Source organism: Molothrus ater, chromosome 7, assembly GCF_012460135.2.
Source record: "Molothrus ater isolate BHLD 08-10-18 breed brown headed cowbird chromosome 7, BPBGC_Mater_1.1, whole genome shotgun sequence".
NCBI classification, from domain to species: domain Eukaryota; kingdom Metazoa; phylum Chordata; class Aves; order Passeriformes; family Icteridae; genus Molothrus; species Molothrus ater.
In genome coordinates, this window is record NC_050484.2 from 18,939,976 (window position 1) to 18,961,052 (window position 21,077).

Consider the following 21,077-nt stretch of genomic DNA (forward strand, 5'->3'; position numbering starts at 1 on the left):
CCATATTCTGTTTTCTCCATGGAAATGAGATTCTTCTCAGTCACTAAACAAACATGTTTTTAGAAGTCCCTTTCTTAGTGTATTCAAGGCTTGATCCACCACATACAGTGCTCAAGACTCCCTGCCCAGCTGGGACTGTATACTGAAAACATTTATACATTTCTGTTAGAGTAGATTTTTTAAAATGTATCTTTCAGTTTACTTTTTTGCCTCTTTTTCATTTTTGGGGAAATACTCTTGTGTGTATATATAGCAAAAGAATAAGGAACTGGAGGATAAACCTGGAGTAGCTTTCATTAAGTACTGAGAATTTTAACAGAAACTCCAAATGCATAAAAGAATATCAGCCATGAGTCAGTGTAAGGGAAAATAAAGTCCTGTCATGTATTTATATGCCATACACCATACTATCTTCTCAAATATTTCAGTATAAAAATACCAGTATATAGCTTTACTTTTTCCAAACCAACAGGGAAGCAATATGGTAAATGCAAAGGTTTTTAAAAAACACTGCTAGTTGTTGGTAGGGATCATGGTGATTCTTGCTGAGAGAAGCCTTTGCTGAACTTTTTTGAAATTATTTTTTTATAAAGTGAGTTCATTCTAGAGCAGTTGTTTCTGAGATCTGGAACAATGTACAACTTTGGGAGAGTATTTTACACATATAACACTGTAATAAACTCACTTTAGCTCCAACAGGTCCAGGCATTCCTGTTGGTCCTGTTAATCCACGTATTCCTCTCTGTCCTTGATCTCCCTACAAAAATGGAAAAGACATGTCACACATGTCAAATAATTTAAGAATGTATTAACTGAAATCAATTGTAAATGTCAGTGAAAGATAGCAAACATCTATTTGTAGGTGGGTGCATGAGCTGTTCCTATTGCCTTCACTGGCAAGTCAGTTAATTCTGCTCAGAAATTGTCCAGTGTTGGATTTGTACAATTAAAAAGATATAGATTTCATCTGAAATTAAATAAATCAGTTTACCACAGAATACTGTGAAGAAAATAAAAGCCAAAAGGAATCTTAAAGGTTGAATAATTGCAGCTGAAAAGCAAGTTAAGTAATTACATAAAAAAAATAAGAAAAATAATCAAAACAGGAAAATATAATCCGGCTGCTAGTACTTGGTTCTTTTTTTAATTTGAAGGCAAATAGGGCAAATTAATTAATCACAAAGAAAAACTAAGAATATTGTAAATTTCTCAAGAGAAAATTGCTGTTCAAGCAGATTACTGGGCTGTAATAATTACAACAAAAAATGAAACAACTATGAGTCCAGAATAATATTTTTTTGTTACTTATATTGGACAAAAAAAAGAGAAGTCTTTGCCAAAACTATTCCTGGAACATTCCAATTTTGAGTGACACCTTTAGTAAGAAATCCTCACCTTTTCCCCCTGTATTCCAATCCCTGGAGCACCTTCAGGACCTCTAAGACCAGGCAACCCTGGTTCACCCTTGAATAGAAAAATCAAAGGGGTGTCACAGAGCTCTGCATGGACATGGTGCAAGACAAACTTGGTATTCCCTTGAATAAGTTCATGAAAACCATAGACCTTTCAGAATCAATGACAAAACTCCCACTGATGTCAGGTGTGTCCAGGGGCTCTTTCCCATATTCAGAAGCAAGCACTATACAACTCCATGTGGAATATGAGAAGTAGCACATTTCCTTAGAGACAGCTGAACACTGAGTATATAACCTTAAATTCTGAATCTATTAAAAAATGCAGTCAGAAGGCCATGAAAGCTTGCCCATAGCCATTTTAGTGGTTTCCCTCCTGAGCTGCAGGGCATTTAATGAGTTACACAAAGCACACAAGAGTAAACAAGATAAGGCAATGTCCCACCCCAAAAAATTAGAAAAAGTGAAGTTTTTCCTAAAAAAGTATATTCAAAAGAGATTTTTTTTTCTGAAAAAAAAATGGTACTTTTCCCCTTGTCCAGGAACACTCTCTCTTCTAGGTTTGGGTGTCAGCAGAGGGAGAATAGCAATGCTTGGGGTGAAGTAGATGGACTGCAGAGACAGATGAACCAACCTTTTGTCCAGGGGCTCCATCTTCTCCTGGAAGACCAGGCAGCCCTGCCAGTCCTGAAGGCCCTGGATCACCCTGACATCAGTAAAAAGTAAGTTCTTCTGTTAAATGCAGACTCAGTACTATTCCTTCTCTGAATTAAGGAAATCAATTTAATTGTTTTGAACTTTAAATATATTTGTAGAAAACATTTATGCATATGAAGTCCTGTCTTTTTTTATGATGACAGTTCTCATTACTTTGTACTATCCTACTGTCTGATTGTTCTGAAGCGTGCATTTTATCTATGCAATTAAAATTATTAGCTGTTAATGATTCAACTTAGTCTTAAAAAATAATGCAATCATTTCATTAAGTGGCAATATTGAAGGAAATATCAGATATAACTGACTGTGGCACAATGACTGACATCTTGCTGATGAATAGCAATGCAAATCAATTAATGTTAGTGGAATTACCATGGCCCTATTATGTAAGATTCAGGAGCCTGACCTGGTTTTAGATGAATTTGGGGTCAAATGGGTTCAATCAGCATTACTGTATTTTGTGAAATTAAAGAGAGACATTGAATAATTTATTTTCTTTTCCAGCCCCTGTCACAAATCCCTAACAAACAAGACCAAAACCAGGATAGCCTTGTGCCTTTCCACTGTCACAAAAGTACTTTTTCATTGATTCCCCTATCCTATGTTAATCTGGCTGTTAATGCCATAGGGACTGGTTACTGGTTGGGCACTTCAGCACTAAAATAATCTGGCTACAGCTTCCTCTCCTCTTAGCAACTTAACTGTTCTTTCTGTCCCCAGCACAGCTGGTTTCTCCTACGAAGGTGTGAGGATGTAGCAGCTGCTCTGTTTCCACCCTATTCTGTGTGGAAAGGGAGCACAATAACCACTGTTCAGGGCTTTTTTTCGCCTCTCTGGCTACAGCTTAGCTTACACTTGGGGCTGCAAGTTCTGGCAGCTGTTTAATATTCTGGATGGTTTTCTGCACAGAGCTGTAGGTGAGCTCTGTGCAATGATGACTTGAACATGAGCCAGGCAGGTGGAAGTTTCCAGTCACTATAAGTCTTACTATTTTTTACAGAACGGGGGTATTTAAAATGCTGCCTTTATTGAGGTTATTGAAAGTCTGTGTTAAAAATTCAAAATACTAAGAACCTAAAAGTTATTTCTAAGCCTGTTTTTATGTGGCTTCATAAAGCATACTCAGGAAATATAAATTTATAATCCAAATAAATAAATAGATTGAATAATTCCTCTATTAACAATGTACCTTAGAACCAGGTTCTCCAATACCTCTTTCTCCTGGCACTCCAGTCTCTCCTGGCAAACCTTGCTCACCCTTAAACAGATATTAGTTTTTAACAGCATTATTATGAAAAATATAAGAGCATATGGTTCATTGCATAAATTTTAAGAAAGATTAGTGTAATCTTGTCTGTAGTAAGAAGTGTTAAACCCTTGGTCACAAAGATTGGCAATTTGCCACATGTTTTGAGCTGTCACCAAGGAGCTGTTAGTGGAAATTATTACTGCTGTAAATCTACACTTGTATGTCCCTGGGAATCCTTCCTGCCAAAGAGCTGGTATTTCAGGAGCATATATGACATCCAAAGACAAATGGTTTTTTAACTTTTAAGTAGTGGTAATCATATCCCTGCACAGTCACTTAAAGTGTAAGAGGTGATACTTGATTCTGCAAAGTTCTTTACTTGTCATGGACACTTGACCCACTTATACCTCTAGTTCCTTTATACCATGCTTTAATAGCCTTCAGTCATTCAGAACTTGGTCACATCTTTCAGAAAATTACTTTAAATCTCCATTCCAAACACCTCTAGGGTGATGTCTTTCATTAACAGTTCTGTATTTTGTGAATCAGTTAAGGCTAAATTATTCTGAGAGATTTTCTTCTGAAAAAGTAGTCTTCCTTGCACCATGGACCATTTTTTATGTCCAGATACGTAGGTACACAAATTCAGGTGAGACAATAGGTAGAAGAAGTTGCAAGGAAGGCAGTCAATCTCTAATGTATCTATGTAGGTATTTTGCTGGAATGGAAACCGAACAGTGAGAATAAAAGATGATATGGAAATTGAGATAGTTCTCTCTTTTAAGGGCAACTAGTTTTTGTAACAGGTTTACTGCAACTCCATGTGCCATGAAGAAACCACAAGCTCAAGGCAGACAACCCTCTCAGTGGAAGTGTTTCAGGCAAAGTGCAGCTCACTGTCTGGTATGTGGTACCTGAAAGCCTCTGTGTGAGTCAAACAAAAACCTAAATAAGTAACCATGGCTTTAGTTTACCAAGGCTTTTCAGTGGAGTAGGATCTGCTGTATGGTTTATAATATCAATAAAGAAAATATTTTCCTGCATCTATGTCAATACTTAGATTGGTTTTCAGCAATCCAGTTTAATGTAAATATTTACAGAGATAGACCATTTCTTGATCATGAAGCATAATGATAAAAGCAGCACAGTAGCTTTTACTTCAGAAAATTCCCTGACCTTTGGTCCAGGTATCCCCTGTCCTGGTAGCCCTCTAGAGCCAGGTGGTCCTTTTGGGCCCTCCACTCCCTGAGAAGAGTAGTTAAGTGATTATTAAAAAATAAAATAGTCTCTGTTACTATACACTGAAGTGTGGGGTGAGGGGAAAATTGTACCTTTTCTCCTTGAATTCCAATTCCAGGTAATCCAACTGATCCTGGTAAACCAGGGGGACCACACTCACCCTGGCAAACAAAGTACAGTAGCTTAGTTGTGCAAAGATACATTAACAATCTGGGACAACTCCCTTGCTAGTCAGTACATGCTGACTTCTGAAGTCAGTAAAGCTGGGGATCTGACCTTTTATCTTTCACACATGCATTTATTCCCCACTGGTTCAGTTGCAAACAACCTCTAGTCCCTTTTCCCCTTTTTAAACCTTAACTTTCACACAGAATCAGATGCTTTTTCTAACATCCTCTATTTTAATATGAGGGTTGGGAGAATTTATTGGGCATAAATCTCAGCTAAATACCACATTATCCAGTGTCTTTTATGGGTTCCTTGCCTCATTGTACCTTCTGTAGTGAGTATCAACCCTGTATTCCCTGTATTAGATTTATTTGCACTCCATTAATCCCCTGGTGTATTTATTGCTCACCTTTTCACCTTTTATGCTGATGCCTGGAAGTCCACGAGGGCCTTTTGGTCCATCAAAGCCACGATCTCCCTACATGAAAAAATAATAAGTTGTTAACTGTGGAGACACACAGCTGTTCTCTCTGAAGTAACTAGAGACATTGTTTTCTCTGTCATAATGAAAACCAAAATGAAAAGAACCAGAAAGCTGCTCCTGGATCTGTGTTCCAGGATACCGAAGAGATTATCTTTTCAAAAGAGTTTGCCCTGCAATTTGAAATTGCTGAATTGCTGATGAAAGAGCTGAACAAGCTTCTTTTTTATCTTTCTGCCCACCTCAATTACTTAAGGTCCTGTTCTGCTTCCTCTCAAATCAATGGCAAAACCACAGCTGATTTAAAGGCCTGCAGGGATGAGTACTGAGACTAACTAAAAACTGAATTCTGCTTATTTTTTTTCATGGGTTAATCTCATTAAAGTGTGGGTTAATCTCATTGAAGTGGGGTAATTAGGCTCTGGCTCCCACTAAGCATTTGCCAGAATGAAGACCAGGTTGACTGTATTGTTATAGAAGTCTATTTGTAAATGTCATTGTCTTTCTAGATGTTCATTTACAAAATAGTGGTCTTGGGGAAAGTGCCAGCTACTAAAAAAGGTACAAATATTGTGCTTTCCTGTACTTCTCTTACTAAAACACGTAGAGGCAGATGTTAGCTTGTTTAAATAGTAAAAAAATCATCCAAAACAATAAAATTACACCCCAGACAGATCTTTTCTATCCTTAGTAACCAATTCCATAATTTAAACTTTGACAGAAATTCCTTATGAGGATTTGTATTTAAAATAACATTCTTTACTCCTGATGCTTTAGAACATCTGTCTTCATTATCCTTTTTACTAAACTGTGAGCTTGTAGTAAAAAGTCATGAAGAAAACAACTGTAAAATTTACTTAGATTAACAAATCACCAGTTTAAAATGTCTTTAAAACCAAAGAACTGACATGCTTGGCAGCCATAGATTGGACTAGAGATACATCTGGACTCTGTTGATACATGCTTGGCTCCAGGTCAGACTTGGCAATAAAAAGTAGTACATTTTTTATAGAATGAAGAGTTCCAATAATGCTGACAGAATTTCACTTTGATAATTTTATTCTGCCTATCCATCTCAACTGCTTAATAGTTTTGGTTAGATTATGCATTCATCTGTACTTGTTCCCACTGTGCCCTGTTGCTGTGTTTTAGTTATTAGTTGTAGTTTTTCTTCCCACATGAATTGGTATTTCAGCAATTGAGTGATTTTGAAATGCATTTTCTTCAAACTGTATTTTTGTTAGTTTTCATTCATGAGATCTGCTAAGCAGATACAAGCCATCAACAATGAGCTTAAATAATGTATATAATTCATCATCAAAAAATACACACTGGATGTTTGAAGATATTATGTTGCTAGCAGCAGTTAAATTTCCACCTAGCTGACAATAGTATTGTACTAAGCAGAAATCCTAAGTTTTTTAGTAAAGGGCTACTCTCAGAGAAAATCTGATTTTTAGTTGGGCTCTGCATCTGTGAAACCATTTTTTTTTGTTTTCTCAAGCAGAATTGGTGCTTGCATAAAAATGAGAAAACTGATTAGTTACTCATTCAGTTCATGTACAATCTGTGTCACTTTGTTATTTGTAACCAAAGGCCAAAGCAACAACTCAGCCTAGGAACTGGTTTTCAGTGGGCAGCAAAAGAATCTTCTACTAAGTCCATCCATGTAGGTACAACTGCCACTCTCATTACTGCCACTGGATCTGCACATTAGTAACAGCACCTTTCTTTTCCAACAAATTGAATTCAGTCTTCTGCTAAAATGCATAAGCCAGTGGCTGAGGTATGTAAGAAGCTTAGCCTGTCTTTATAGTGACAGTAAAGATCTCTATATAAGGATTAAGAAAAAACCCAAGAACAAAATGCTAAATTTTTCATCTAGGAACCTTTTAATGGTATTTTATTTAGAGTCAAATGCTTTAGGCTGTTTTAAAATTATGGAATTCATTCCAGGCTTAGATCCCACAAATCAAGCATCAGGTAAATTAAATATTGGCTTTACAGGCCCCAAAGGCTAGCTATGCCTACAAGTCATGTTTGAACCAAGTGAATTCCATCAAAATATATTGGATTGTTTGATGGAAAATCTTAATATTAATTTACAAGGTAAAATTTCTCGGATTCCTGTGCCTTCTATGAACTTGTTTTGGCATGCACTCATTTAATGGTGATGCTCTGGTCTTAGAACCCTTTGACTGTTGTACCTTTGCTCCTGGAAGCCCTTCTCCTGGTGAACCTCTTTCTCCTTGAACACCTTGTGGTCCTTGAGGCCCCTGTTAACAGAAGTTTAAAATTACCTAGAAAATGTATTAATCACTCAGATGAACAGCAGTGTATTCTATGTCATTGTTATAAGCATGTCTTCAGACGTTGGTGTAGTTATAATCTGTTACAGATAATGCAGTAACACAGCATTCCCAGTGAATAAGTGATGAGCATTCTGGCCTGTAGCAGTAACAATACCCTTCTCGTTACTAAGGAATCACAGATTATATAGATGAAATTTCTATTCCTTACATTTTGGAAATCTTCACTCCCTAAATTTCCATTTTACAAATTCTTGCTAATCCTTAATAATGTATCAGTATAATCATGAGAGACAGAGCCAGATTAAAGCCCACGCAGAGTAATGCTGAAAGAAACAATGCTGTAGAAAGATTTGACTGTAATTGGCAAAGAGAGAAATAGCATACCCTTCTCTTTTTGAAAAAAGATCTGATAGAAGCACAAGGGGGAAATAACAAAAAAAAAAGCATGTCCAACACCTGTGCATATTAAGCCTACTTCACAGTGTTTTCTTGTATCTGTTTTTTAAAGATCTTTTCTCAGATTTATTGCTTGGGGTTACACATACATCACAGAATGCTGGTAGATTTGTCTCTGCATAACCTAAATATGCTTCTCCTGCACAGAGCTTTAGAGTTATTCATAAGGTATAGATATTTGGACTCAAGCCATTAAAATGAATTTCTTTCGAAGCCAATAAACTTTAAAATAAATAAAAGAAGCATATTTAGAATATTTTTTAAAAAAATCAGAATCTCTTGTTATAGCAATATTTTTTTGCCTCGGAAAGATTCACATCACAGGGACCTCTTCCCCTACAGAGTGGGTCTTAGCTCTGTGGTGTTACTGAAGGGACTGGAAGTGTTACTGCTCTGCTTGGACTGATGGCCACCACCAGCCTTATTTGTAATGCTCTTCTCCTTGGGCTCTCAGCAAGAACTCATTGCTCTCCAGTTGTGTATTTTCAAGCAGGTTTGAAATCAGTCAGTTCACCTACCAAACGATGATTCCCTTTTTCATGGGACCACCTCTTATGAAATGTTTATTCCAAATTTTGCCTTGTCAATGGGAAAAAGGTACTTGTAAAAAAACTGAACAAAATTTGCCTTGTGGTTGCACTAGAAATCTTTCATCCAGGTGAAGAGGAATGAATTTAAGTCTGCTGTATTGTAAATAGCTTCTAAAAAGGTCCTGCCTGATATTTGGAAAAAAAGGACCATAAAATTGACCTGGTGGTTTTCTGAATTGCCACAAAGAGATGGCATTTACAATGGCCAGGAAGAGGAAGGGAAGGAAAAGCAGGAAGAGACTTCAGAGCCAAACCTACTGTAAATTCTGAAAGTCTCCTCCTCAAAGCCTCAAAGCCATGCTGATGTTAAGGTTCTAGTGATAGTGAAAAGCAGTCAACTTCAAAGTTATCACATAGGGACTTGACACTATTAAATCTATCAGGGGACAGATTTATTTATATATTTGTGTGGTTTTGCATCAGCTGTTATATTTTCATACCCGTTTTGGAGATATGATAATTAGAAAAGTTAAGAAATTAGAAACATTTCCAGTTTATTGGGGGAAATGAGAGTCAGACAATGTAATATGTGTAAGAGTGAGAAATGGTAGAAGAAAGAAAAGAGATGGTATAACTTAGCACACATTTTTATGGGAAAGCATGGAGAATTTTTGCTTTTTGTCCTGCTTTCCTCTCACCAAATAAAAAACAGACATACCATAAATCCTGGCTCACCAACTCCAGGTGGGCCCACAGGGCCCGGTCTTCCTGTCAAACCAGTGTCACCCTTCAAAGAAAGATGTACTTTGAATACACCTGATTTAGGAATTTTTACGTGTGCAGCATATAACAACTCATCAGGCATTCTGTGCTGGAAAAATTGGATGTAGGAGAATACAGGAACTGCAGAGACAATCTGTGTCCTCAGAGTCATCCACCACACAAGGCCCAGCAGGCTTTGAACTGGGGCAGTGTCACAGCTTTAGGGGAGAGGTCAGTTCTGCATTTGACAGAAGACAATGTTGAGTCTAAAAAGTCTAAAAGATTCATTATTCCCTTCATGCACCCAGTCATGTATCTCTTACTGTCCTTTCCCAAGAAGTCAGTATTTCTATCATGCATTTTCTGTTCTTTTTATGCCAGTCATCTAAACCAACAAGCCTGTTTTGCACAGATTAATTTCTGTTTAAGACTATGAATTTGTTTTTATCTAATCATACTCTTCTTGGGTTGAGTTTATGTCAAGCATAACAATTACTGTAAAAAAATCCTTTAAAGTATATACTTAAAATGTACCTTTTGTTTGCAACAGTTTGTAAACAGTTTTGATAACATACAAAATACCTTTCCAGTACCACAAAACCAGCATTTATGGTCTTGAATTTTCTTGTGAATCAGTAAGTCTGTTAGCTCAGCTGTCTTGATCCTTATGCTACAATACATGCAATTCAGAAGATGAGATTTTTGTACCTTTGGGCCTGGCAGTCCTACTCCAGTCTCTCCAGGCAAGCCAGGTGGCCCAGGGAGACCTCTTTCACCCTTTAAAAGAATGAAAAGAAAACAACTTTGCTTATAAATTGGTGTCTAGGAAAATCAGTTAAACTCACATTGTAGATTAATTTTTAGTGCATCCTGAATTTCAGCCCATTGGAATTGTCTCACACAGTACTTCATCTGTTCATCCTTTCAAAGCTTTACAATTCCCTGGTAATAATTTATCTTGTACAAAGATGAGATTAAATAAAAGGAAAAATGTTTCATATCATATAAGTTTGGACACTCAGCTGTTCTGTGTATCACTGTTGGCCAGCTGGTGCAAAGAAGATATCAAGAGAGATAAGAAATAATGTCCCTTATATGCTTATTTTCAAGTTTTTTTTCAGGACAATATTCCTTTTGAACTACAGAATTCTCTTGAGAATGTTCTGTTTCTAGAAAAGGCTTGATTGAGATGACAAACAGAATTTGGCACTTAAGGAAAAAAAAAGTTTTAAATTGAAAACTGAGGAAGTTCAATGCTAAGTAGTATTCTGTGACTCAACCATATTTTAACTGTTGATTAATAAGGATGGGAGTGTGATTTGGACCTGAATTCAATACAAAGAGCAAAGTAATAAATACCTTTCTTAAGAACCTTGTAGAATACAAAAAGTACACAATTTTCTATCTGTGTCAAGTTAAACCATCCACTCTAAGAAGGGTATAGAATATAAGGATAAAATCATAATTGCTGTGAGGTTATAGTAATACATTTTAACATTAATTAAGAGAAGAAATAGAGCAGTTCTTGCCTTTGATCCTTGCAGGCCTTCAGGCCCCTGATCTCCAGATTGCCCTGGCAGACCCTGTTAAAATAGGAGTGGTTTCAATGAGATTTTTCAAGCTTTCATAAAAAATGACATCTTGAAAAACAATTTATTATCTGATGAAGTCTGCATGAAAATAAGAGTTTTAAACACAGCAGAACTGAAGCTTTGTTTTCTGATGCGTGTACATTTTTAGTTACTCAATCCAGTTGGAGCTGGTTCTGGTATTTGGGGAGAGAAATTTGCTCTCCCTTTTTTTGAATACAATTAAAGGTAATCTACAGTCAAGATGTACTGAAACACCTACGATGGGCTAAGCTTCTTGCCCATTAGACTGAGAGTATCGGGATGACAAGAGACTAAATATTCTTCATGTACTTCTTGAGGAAATGAAATAGTTAAGACACTGAAAGAGAAATGAATGATTTTGGTTTTTATGGAAATGTATTTGCTGTGGTCTTTGAGACTGAATGAATTATAAGGATGATTTATTTGTCTAGATTGCTTCTCCAAATTCTTATTAATTTTGCTATATAAGAAGATAGGTTTTGGGTGCCTTGAACTCAGCAACTCAAAGATTCCATGTCAGTAGGGGTATGATATTATTTCAGATCATTGAATCCCAGGGAACCAGGTATTGTTGTTTTCATAGTTAGTTTTTCTTTTTCTTTTACCTGTATCCCTCTTACTCCTCTGGGGCCTACTGGACCTTCAGGGCCCTGAAAGATAAGTGAAAAAAATGATATATTGCTGTATTTTTAGATTTTGTCAAAACCACTTTTAGGTAACTTTTTACTAAGGTATCTTGTTTAGATATCTTTACATTAAAAATCAAAACTAGATTTAAGAGAAGCTCAGCAGCCACAAAGTATTAGATAAATATTTTAAAATTGACTGATAATCAAAATACAGCATGATGATGAACAGAGTTCATTATCAAGGACCAGTAATCCAGGATTAAACTCTATTTGCTCTATTTGAAATATTTAAAGCAATTATGCACCAAATCTTAAAGATTAGAGTAAGAAACCTTATTTTCATTTTTATGTCTCATTTATGTCTTTTCTTACTATTTCTTCTGCCTCTGTTAAAGTAGAGTTTTACCATTGTTTTAAACAGGCTCAGCCTTGGGCCATAAGAGGAATCATACGAAAATGTAGAAAGAGCTCAGAAAATTAGTAAAAATGGTGTCCTTGCTCACTACATATTTCAAAACTGTCAGATGTCAATTTCCCTCAGCCTTAGAACTAATATATGCCTTAAATCTATCATCATGGTTGTTATTCAGGGAAATTTTTTTTGTGGTTTAACTGTGTTTCTTGGAAACATAACTTTGTAGCTACTTACTCTTTCTCCTTTTATTCCTGGGATTCCACATTCACCTCTTTCACCCTGGAAAGGAATAGAATAAATACTTATGAGTTACATTGGCATATCATCCTTATTCTCTAGGTGCTTTAGTTGAAAACCTAAATGTTATTCTATTCAGGACATATTATAGCAATTTTGCTGCAAGTTCATTAAGGAACAGTTACATCTTCTATTACAGCTTGTGGAGCAGCTGCTAAGATGATGTTATTGTTCCTTACCAGTATTTAAGTGAAATACAGGACTATATATAATAAATAACCACAAAGATATAGGAATCAATTCTGACTAAAAGACATACCTTTTCTCCTTTATATCCAGATTTCCCCTGGGAAAACAAAAAAGCAAAGCAGGTTGTGACAATACATAACCCAAAAGTAGGAACATGAGTATTGGCTTCCTTAATATTCTACTCTCTTCAGAAAAATAGCATTTCAAATAGAAAAGATGACTGATAAATGGCAATATGATTCGAAGTACTGTGCCTTTTAGTCATGGTAGATGCTGTTGTATGGGTAAATAAATTGTATGAATGTATCATTTTAGACTGGGATTCTGGTGTTGTAAAAGCAGATCAAATAGATTTGATATTTCCAGCTTAGTGAAAAACATGCTAAAATAAGAAAACAAGAAAAAGATACTAATTAAAGAGGATGTACTGAATAAATAAGAAAGCAAAAGCAGAGGGATTCATATGTGAATGCATTCAGAATTACACACTAAGAGACTGGTCCTACACTTACTTCCTATATGTATTTCATTCAAATTTTTCACTGCTGTTATACACGGGGTCCTTTATTTGTCAAATTTAAATAAGCCCAGAATGATGCAGGCAGAGTGTCAATTTCTGTAATGTTCTTAGATTATCACATCAGAGCATTTCAATGTTTTGGAGGCACTATGTATTATTGGAGAGTATTTTCTAGATTACACATATACGAAGGAATGATTCCTTTTCATTAAGCAATGAGAATGTTTTCAGTTCTTCTTATGTTAATGAATCATTAGATGGTAAACCAGAATTGAAATTTGCTCTTATAACAATAAAAAAAAGGTGCTATTTTGCCTTAAAGGAGCACTGCTCGCTGGAGAAGAAGGGGGAAAAAAAGTATTTTTTTACCTCTATTCCATCTCGTCCTGGGGTTCCATTAAGACCTGGGTCCCCCTATGCATAATTCAACATCAAGATCAGTGAAGTAAAGACAAGACAGATCTTTCTCCTAAATGTGAAAAACCAATCACCTTTGCTCCTTTCAGGCCTGGAGCTCCATCGTCCCCAGTGCGACCCTTTTTTCCCTAGAAACAACAAAATACAATTCTTATGATATATGTTAGTAAACATAATTTGGTTTTACAATACATATGCTGTTTTTCTCAAACTTAAAATATTTGCTTCCTATAGATTTATTTCTCAAAATCTCTGAATTTTAATATCATTGAAATTTAATATGTGGGAACAGCAGGACCAACTCAATAGGCAGTCATGTTTCTCCTTTGACTTTGTTATAAACAGAACTAGTTTGTTCAGTTCTCTCTGAAGAGGTAATCAGCTGTTTTTGTAACTACCCAGCTTGCTAAGTGGATGTTTAGTTTTCTTCTCAACTCTTTGGGGTGTATGCTTCTGTGTAAGCAATAGCTGCACTTTCCAAGTGAAAACAGCAGATATTAAACTACTGTTTGCACACAGTAGAGGGTACGTTTTCAGTTAAAGTGCATTGTACTGTGCTGCATAAACCAGGGTGTCTTTCTGTTTGTGTATGTGTAGGATGTTCAGGTCAAAAGGATGAGGATGGGCAAATCTAGGGTTCTCTTTCAAACTCTGAGACTGTCCCTTCACCTTGAGCAAGGGCTATAGGGTACTATAGTGCTTCTAGTTCAATGTCAGGGATAAAATAGCAGATCATTCAGTTGTTTTTGAAATGCAAGCCCTGCAGTTTAGATCACCAAGCCTTGTATGAAGCAACCCCCTAGACTATTCTGAAAGAAGTCCAGCCCACTTTATTCTTGTCTCAGTTGTTCCTGATGCTTCGGTATTTTGCTCTCTCTCTTGCTTTCAAAGAGCTTTTTGGATATTAATGTTTGATTTGAGGCTAGTTAGATCCAGCTGGCCTTGTCTGATTGAACAGGAAATGTGTTCCTTTCAGCCTTTCATACTGCTGTGGCACACAGGAGAGCCTCACTACACGTTGCTGTTCATCCTCCTGTCTGTCCCCACACCGAGGATGTGTCTCATGGCATTCTCAGGACTCTGTGCACTTCCTGCTGCTGGGGCATCTTCATGGAGGAGTGTGTATTGACCCTTGAACTTCTGTGATCTCAGGATTTGGGTTCAAACAATTTCTTTTAAAATTTTAACAGTGAATTACATTTTAACTTCTACTGTAGATCAGTTATTTGAGTGACAGCTACTTACAGCAGGACCAGGAAGGCCTCTTTCCCCCTTCTCACAGTTACATGTGTCAACCGGGGGACACTTTGGATGAAAATAGTACAAATCAGCACATTTTAATGGAAGAGATAGAAAACACACAGACATTTGCATAAGTTACTGTATGGCTAGTTTAAATTTTACACCTGGAATGACCAGAAATTATATTTAAATGTTTTACAGAAATCTTTTAACTATCAGTTTACTACTCATCTGGAATGTGACCTCCTACACTCCATCCAAAATTGTGTATCATTCCTACTCCTAAAATTTCAATCATCTTGATAATGGCTTTACCTCCAAACTCTTCACAAGGTCAGTTTATGGGTATGCTGTGTCTGTTTTGTTTTCATTACTAGGCACGGTAGAGATAGTCAGGAAGATGGAGTAAAAAAGCATCTTACATCCCTTTACTTAATTCCATTGTATGCAGGATAGTTCATAGTTTAGCTCTAGCTAGATCTATAAACAAAATATGAATGGATGTATACTTTTTGTTAATGCAACTCATTATAATACTTTATAATCTTTCTTTCTCTTCTGTTATCTCTGCCATCAGGTGTTGCAGTCAAACCTCATTATGGTATGTATTTATGTGATTTTTAAGATCTTCTTGAATCTTTAAGATCATGACAGAGCTATCATAGATACTGGAGTTATTTTTGAAGGAAGGATAAGGAATGTAATTTTAATTTTTTGTTTAGTTATTTATTAAATCTCTGCTCATCTTGAAGATGTCTAGAACTGAGGGGTTCAAAAATCATTCTTATCTGAATATCCAAATTAGTCACAATATGTTTTCCAAGGCTAACATTGACTGTCTTACTACTTCTATATAGATAGAGAAAAATCAACATGTCAGTGGAAATTAGTAAAAAAGGAAATCTTTCAAAGTTTTATGAACACTCACACTATTTAGCAGTTTGCCTGAGCTGCTTAGGAGAACATTTTTTGTCTGATAACTGTGCCTTAAATATCATTAACATCTTTAAAAGGAAAACTAACTTTATTCCCCACAAAATGCCAGCCAGACCTGTCAATGCCTGCAGTCAGGGTGACACAGCATGGACAAAGTGGAAGAACTCAGTGGTAGAGTTTTGAGATCTTACCCTTTTCAAACCCTCTCACATAGGAAGAGGGTTAAGGGCTAGAACTGCCCTGTCTTCAGCTCTGCATCATGTTTTCTTTTTCACTGAGTCTGTCAGAGGATATGTCAAGATGTAGCAGCTAGCCTGAATACTCACACATTGTTTCTTTTTTTTTGAAAATACTTTAGGTTAGCAAATTACATTTGTAGTTAGGAAATTAACAAATTATTAATTACTAAATACGTTAGTAAATTACCTTAGGATAGCAAATTAAAGCTCTGTCCTGCAAATTCAAAAACATGTTTAACTTGAAGACAATTCCATTAGACTCAGCATTTAACCAGCTTCCTGAGCTATCAGTTTTCCTGAATTATGTTTCCATATAATTGTAAATATATATATTAAGCAGTAAGTCTACAGAGGAAAAGAAAAACCAAAAACTTAAAAGATTTACCTCCTCCTCAGACAGGTCTTTCTGTAAAGACAGATATTGAAAACAACATTAGAAACTTAAAGTCTTAATCCAACTCTGCAGAAAAGACACTGCAAGATGTGACAATAAATAGATTCACCAACTAGCTAATTAAATTATACAATTAATATATTGAATAACAATTAAATTTTAATTTCTAAGAAACATTCTAGCAATCTCTCCACTCAAAAAAAAATCTCAAGATTTTCAATTGTTTTTATAGATTGTTGACTGAAATCACTGACTCTTCATATTCAGCCATAATTTTCTAAAATTACAATAGTAAACAGGTTAGCTAGATATATGGGAACAATGCACCCACAAATTGCATTGTTTACAAACTGCTGAATAGCAGCAGCTCTTTAGTAGGAGTGAAGGATGAATGTTCTACACTTGTAAAATCAGAAGCTCTTGTATTCATACTGTTAAGCACACACAAAATGAGAACAGGAAGTACACCCTAGAAAAGATTTGACTTTGCCAATGATCACATAAAGTTATCATCATTGATTTAGCTGTTATTTTTGAGAAGATCTGTAGAGCTGAGACACCCACATGCAATGCATTCCTCCCATTTTCCACAACTAATGCAGTCTCTTGAGAGGACATAAATGTGTTGATGAGCAGCAGTGCAATACAGATCTCTAAAATTTTCATGCATGCGCGTATAGTTATGACAAAGCCAAACAGCAGCCGTGCTATTGAAAGACAGCACCTGAGGATGACTGCCTGTTTAGAAGAAGTAAAATAAAGTGTGTTTTGTTCCTTGAGAGGTGGTTACTGTGACACAGGAAAAAGGGATAGTACCAGAGAAGATGGGAAGTGCGCTCTTCAGGGAACCAGTGCAAACAAAGTGAAGGACAGGGAGACAGGCAAACCAACACAGGTGCAATTTCAAGGCCTGTGTGAGATCACTTTGGTGTCCATTTCATTGCAGAAGTCTCCTGGTTGTTATTCATAATTCTAGTTTATATCTCTGTGCATGCTCAGATAAGGACTCCATCCACAGCTTGTGTCACCAGGGTTATAGGCTAGAATATGGCTCTATTCTCCATACTTGGCAGGGAATGTTTTTATATATAAAGTTTAAATGGAGAAGAAAGGCATCCAAACAAAGCTTCAAGCTCAATTTACATATTTCCTCTTGATTATGTGGTAGATTTTCCATGGAAATTTAGAGATGTCTATCACCAAGTTCAAATTTTGTCTAAATTGAGCTATCTCCATGGTCTGCAAATTTATTTTCACTTCTACAAGAGCTGCATCTTTTTCTGATACAAAAGGCAGCTTCACTTTCCTACTTGCTACAGAATAAAGCACTAGGATGTAAAAAAAAAAAGTGTTTTTTAAGACAAGAGATTTGAAATACCTTTCTTAGGAGGAAAAACAAAGATAAAAATAATTTTAAAATCTAATTCAGTTTGCAATGTCAAATCCTTTGGATGACAAGACCTGAATGGTGGGAAGAGAAAGGAAACCTGTATTTCGGCACAGTGATCTCATTAATAATTGTGCTACTTTAACATGTAAAATGTACAAGTTTCTTCAATGGTATATTGAAGAAATGTATTTTCAAAATATTGGATATAAGATTTACACACGTTCCTAACACTATTTCAAATTCTTTCTCATACATACCATTTCTTTGAGAACCTTCTCCACAGTTCCTTTCTCCTGGAGGTTGAAAACGAATCTGGATGCTGGGACACTGGCCAGGAGCCGGAGCTTGGCAGCATTGCTAACCTCCTCAGCCACTCTGGTCATTCCCATTGTGAAAAATACAATTCCTTGGTGTTTAGCATCAGCTGCAGCTGCAAAAATGTCTGGGTTTCTTGGATGATCCACTCCATCAGTGAAAAGCACGGCTACTTTGACACTACCCAAAGTCCCTTCAGACATGTAGAGCTGGGTAAGATTAGTTATAGCATAAGTTGTGTAGGTGCCATGACCTATGTGGGTGATGGGAGCAATGTGGGATTTGAATGCTTCAGGACCTTTCCAGTCATGGAAAGTCTGCTCAATGAAAACAGTGCTGCTGTACTGAAGTAAGGCCATCCTCCAGCGCAGGGTACGTCCAGAACTAAGCTGTAGACTTTTCATTCTGTCTACTGTTTGCAGCACAAATCTTTTCTGTTGTTCATGGTTATAGTCCTTAGCACTTTCAGAGCTGTCCAGTAAAAAAGCAATTTCCAGAATGCAATCTTCATCTAGAATAAATAGGTATGTAGGTGAGTGGAGTGACTACATACTAAATCTCATTCTACCCTTACATGTATTTTAGGATTGAAGAATGGCATTGGAATTGTGGAAACTTTTGATGACATCTGTGTTCACAAGTGTGAGCCCTTCATGAAGATAGAGCTGATAGAGGCTGAGGGATTTGCTCCAAAACAGATGCCCCAAGGAATAAAAACCTGAAGGTGTGTTGATGTCATGTAGTATGAAATGAGAAATGTTGTAGTGGTTTTTAAATTTCATTTTGTCATCTTGCCTGGTACTTCACTGTCCCTACCAACATAGCTGGAAGTCATGTATAAGAAAATGAGGCTTACTGAACAAGACACTGGAATGTGATTTGACAGAGCTGGATTTTGAGTGAGTGTTAGTACTGTCCCTAGTACTAACACTTGCATCCAGTGACAAAAATTTCCAAAACCAGGATCTGAATTAATTTTCTGAACTACTAATGACATTAATTCTATGAAAATAGAGTTATATGGGCTATTATTCTTATGACAGTAAGAGGCTCTCAGCCACATCATAACAAAACACAGATGCTGTCTCCTTTTCTCAAATACACAAAAAGGGAGAGAAAAGATGAGAGTAAAAAGATAAAAGTGCCAAAATTAGGCATGTGCAAATGTAGGATGAGGCAAACCTGGCTGATTATAAGCATCTGGAAGGCAAGTTAACTATATAGTCCAGAATCCAAATAAATCAGGATGTTTAAAATCACACCTGTTTTAGAATTACAATATTCACCTTGATCACTTGAGCTGGGATATTTTTCTACAATATTTGACAGAATGTGTTTAGGTTTTAATCTTCTCAATCCATATATCTTCTCTTCCCTGAGATTTTCTGCTAAAATCTCATGGTGTTCAAGTATCCACAAAAGCCACCAGAATCTGAGGAACATCATTTGTTTGTTTCCTAAACAACAAAAATACAGAAGCACAGCAGCACAAGGATGATAAAACATGATTCGATTTTGCTTCAACAGGTTGCTTAGCAGTCTTGTATTTTAGACTACCATCCCAAAAAACAAGCTGATATTGCTTTCTTTGGGTAAAATCCTTTCAAAACCACACAATAAATAATAAATGGAGACATACTGGAATTTTTTCAAGCATAGTACATATCGTTCTAGCACATACATCTCTCTACACTGGAGACAGACTTTTACAAACACACTTCAGTTCTCTCTCATTGCCTGGTATTGTTTGTACAATCCATGGCTGTACCTGTGTGGATGCACTGTGAACCCCAAGTGTAATTCACAGAGGTGTTTTTTTCTAAACCGGCTTTTTCCATGGCTGACATGGAGAGAAGGAGGTACTGAGGCAAACCTTAGTTTTTCTCTGCTCTCTTTACTTAAGAACTGCACATTTCTTCCTGCTATCTCAGTCCCCTGGCCTCGACAGTCCTATGGAGAACAGTCATGGCCTGAGGGTGCTATCAAGGCATGAATGTACCTGCTGTGCAATCCTGGGGATGTGCCTGGAGTGCAGAGCCTAGGCTCAACAGCTACCTACTGATAGGACTTTTTCCTTCAGAAGGGATTATAACTGTTTGTCCTGCCCTCACATGCACACCCAGAGTAGCTCACAGCCTGCTCAGGGTCTGATAAATCATTCCTACTGCACTTTGGTTTCATGGCCATCTCCCTGCAAACTCTCCCCAGGTAGCTACAGTGCATACCAAAAGGGCAGTTTGGTGGCAAGGATCAACCTCCCAGGACAGAGCGTAAGTCACCTGGCTCATAGGATTCCCTAACACAGCCTTGACTGCAGCGTTTCTTGGCTTCTGATAGTTTAGGGTGGGAATTCCTGTGCCCACAGACACAGGCAGAGAGGGCAGGGGGTCCTTACCTCAATGCTCCAAAGCCAAAGGCTGTGCAGGGATGCAGGATGCTGCTCGGGGCTCGCTGGCAGCTGCGTTGCCCTCCCTGTGATGGATGCTCTGTGAGGAAAGGAGGGAGAAGCCGGGCGGCAAGCTCGTGTGAGAATCGGTGTCATATGTCAGGAGGGGCCAGCAGAATGGAGTAAGGCAGAGAACAGCAAGCCTGGCTCCCCCTCCTCCGCAGCCAGCCGCTCCTCTGCTCCCCCCGAGGCTATGCGTATATATTCGAGTTCAGCCCCCACAGCCGTTTACACACGAAAATGCTCATCCGTAGCTGGGACATGAATGGAAGAGGGCTGTTCTTACCCCAGCATGCTTCCCTATACACCAGCCCAATGCTGTTCACTCTCTTCTCCCATCACTACCATACACACTTTACCCTCATACTTTGCACATCTCTCATGTTTGACTAGGCAGCTTTTTGTAGTGGGCATCATGTTGTCAACATCATCTTAGCAGCTGATGGCTGTAGGATCCCTTTCAAACCTAAAAGGATCTCCTCATAATGAGTGATTACTGTTACTACTGAATGAAAAAGATATTTACTGTCCCATGAACTTGGCCAACTGAAATTTCAGTTCCTGGTGAAACTCTCCAGCATGAGGTGGTCAAATAAGGCAGGCCAATCTGAAAGCCAGTTGCAGTTTCTGGAGATTTGTCTTTGTCCCATATCTCCTTTTAAAGACTGTAATAGGGATCAATGACTGACACATAGTATGATGCCTTCAA

The 21,077-nt window shown here is 37.2% G+C and overlaps 1 protein-coding gene across 1 annotated transcript in view; it reads right to left on the reverse strand.

The window, feature by feature from the left end:
- The window catches only part of LOC118688964 (collagen alpha-1(XXVIII) chain-like), a 32,762-nt gene extending 13,394 nt beyond the window's left edge, over nt 1-19,368 (reverse strand). Inside the window, exons 1-20 of the mRNA XM_036386944.1 lie at nt 19,209-19,368; nt 17,865-18,433; nt 16,209-16,229; nt 14,652-14,711; nt 13,481-13,534; nt 13,359-13,403; nt 12,540-12,566; nt 12,218-12,262; nt 11,545-11,589; nt 10,856-10,909; nt 10,035-10,103; nt 9,283-9,351; nt 7,474-7,542; nt 5,195-5,263; nt 4,710-4,778; nt 4,555-4,623; nt 3,319-3,387; nt 2,047-2,118; nt 1,396-1,464; nt 686-757 (exon numbers count right to left, since the gene is read on the reverse strand). Of these exons, the coding sequence (XP_036242837.1) occupies nt 686-757; nt 1,396-1,464; nt 2,047-2,118; nt 3,319-3,387; nt 4,555-4,623; nt 4,710-4,778; nt 5,195-5,263; nt 7,474-7,542; nt 9,283-9,351; nt 10,035-10,103; nt 10,856-10,909; nt 11,545-11,589; nt 12,218-12,262; nt 12,540-12,566; nt 13,359-13,403; nt 13,481-13,534; nt 14,652-14,711; nt 16,209-16,229; nt 17,865-18,433; nt 19,209-19,368 (1,776 nt within the window). The remainder of the gene's footprint in view (nt 1-685; nt 758-1,395; nt 1,465-2,046; nt 2,119-3,318; nt 3,388-4,554; nt 4,624-4,709; nt 4,779-5,194; nt 5,264-7,473; nt 7,543-9,282; nt 9,352-10,034; nt 10,104-10,855; nt 10,910-11,544; nt 11,590-12,217; nt 12,263-12,539; nt 12,567-13,358; nt 13,404-13,480; nt 13,535-14,651; nt 14,712-16,208; nt 16,230-17,864; nt 18,434-19,208) is intronic.
- Nucleotides 19,369-21,077: the final 1,709 nt, after the last annotated feature.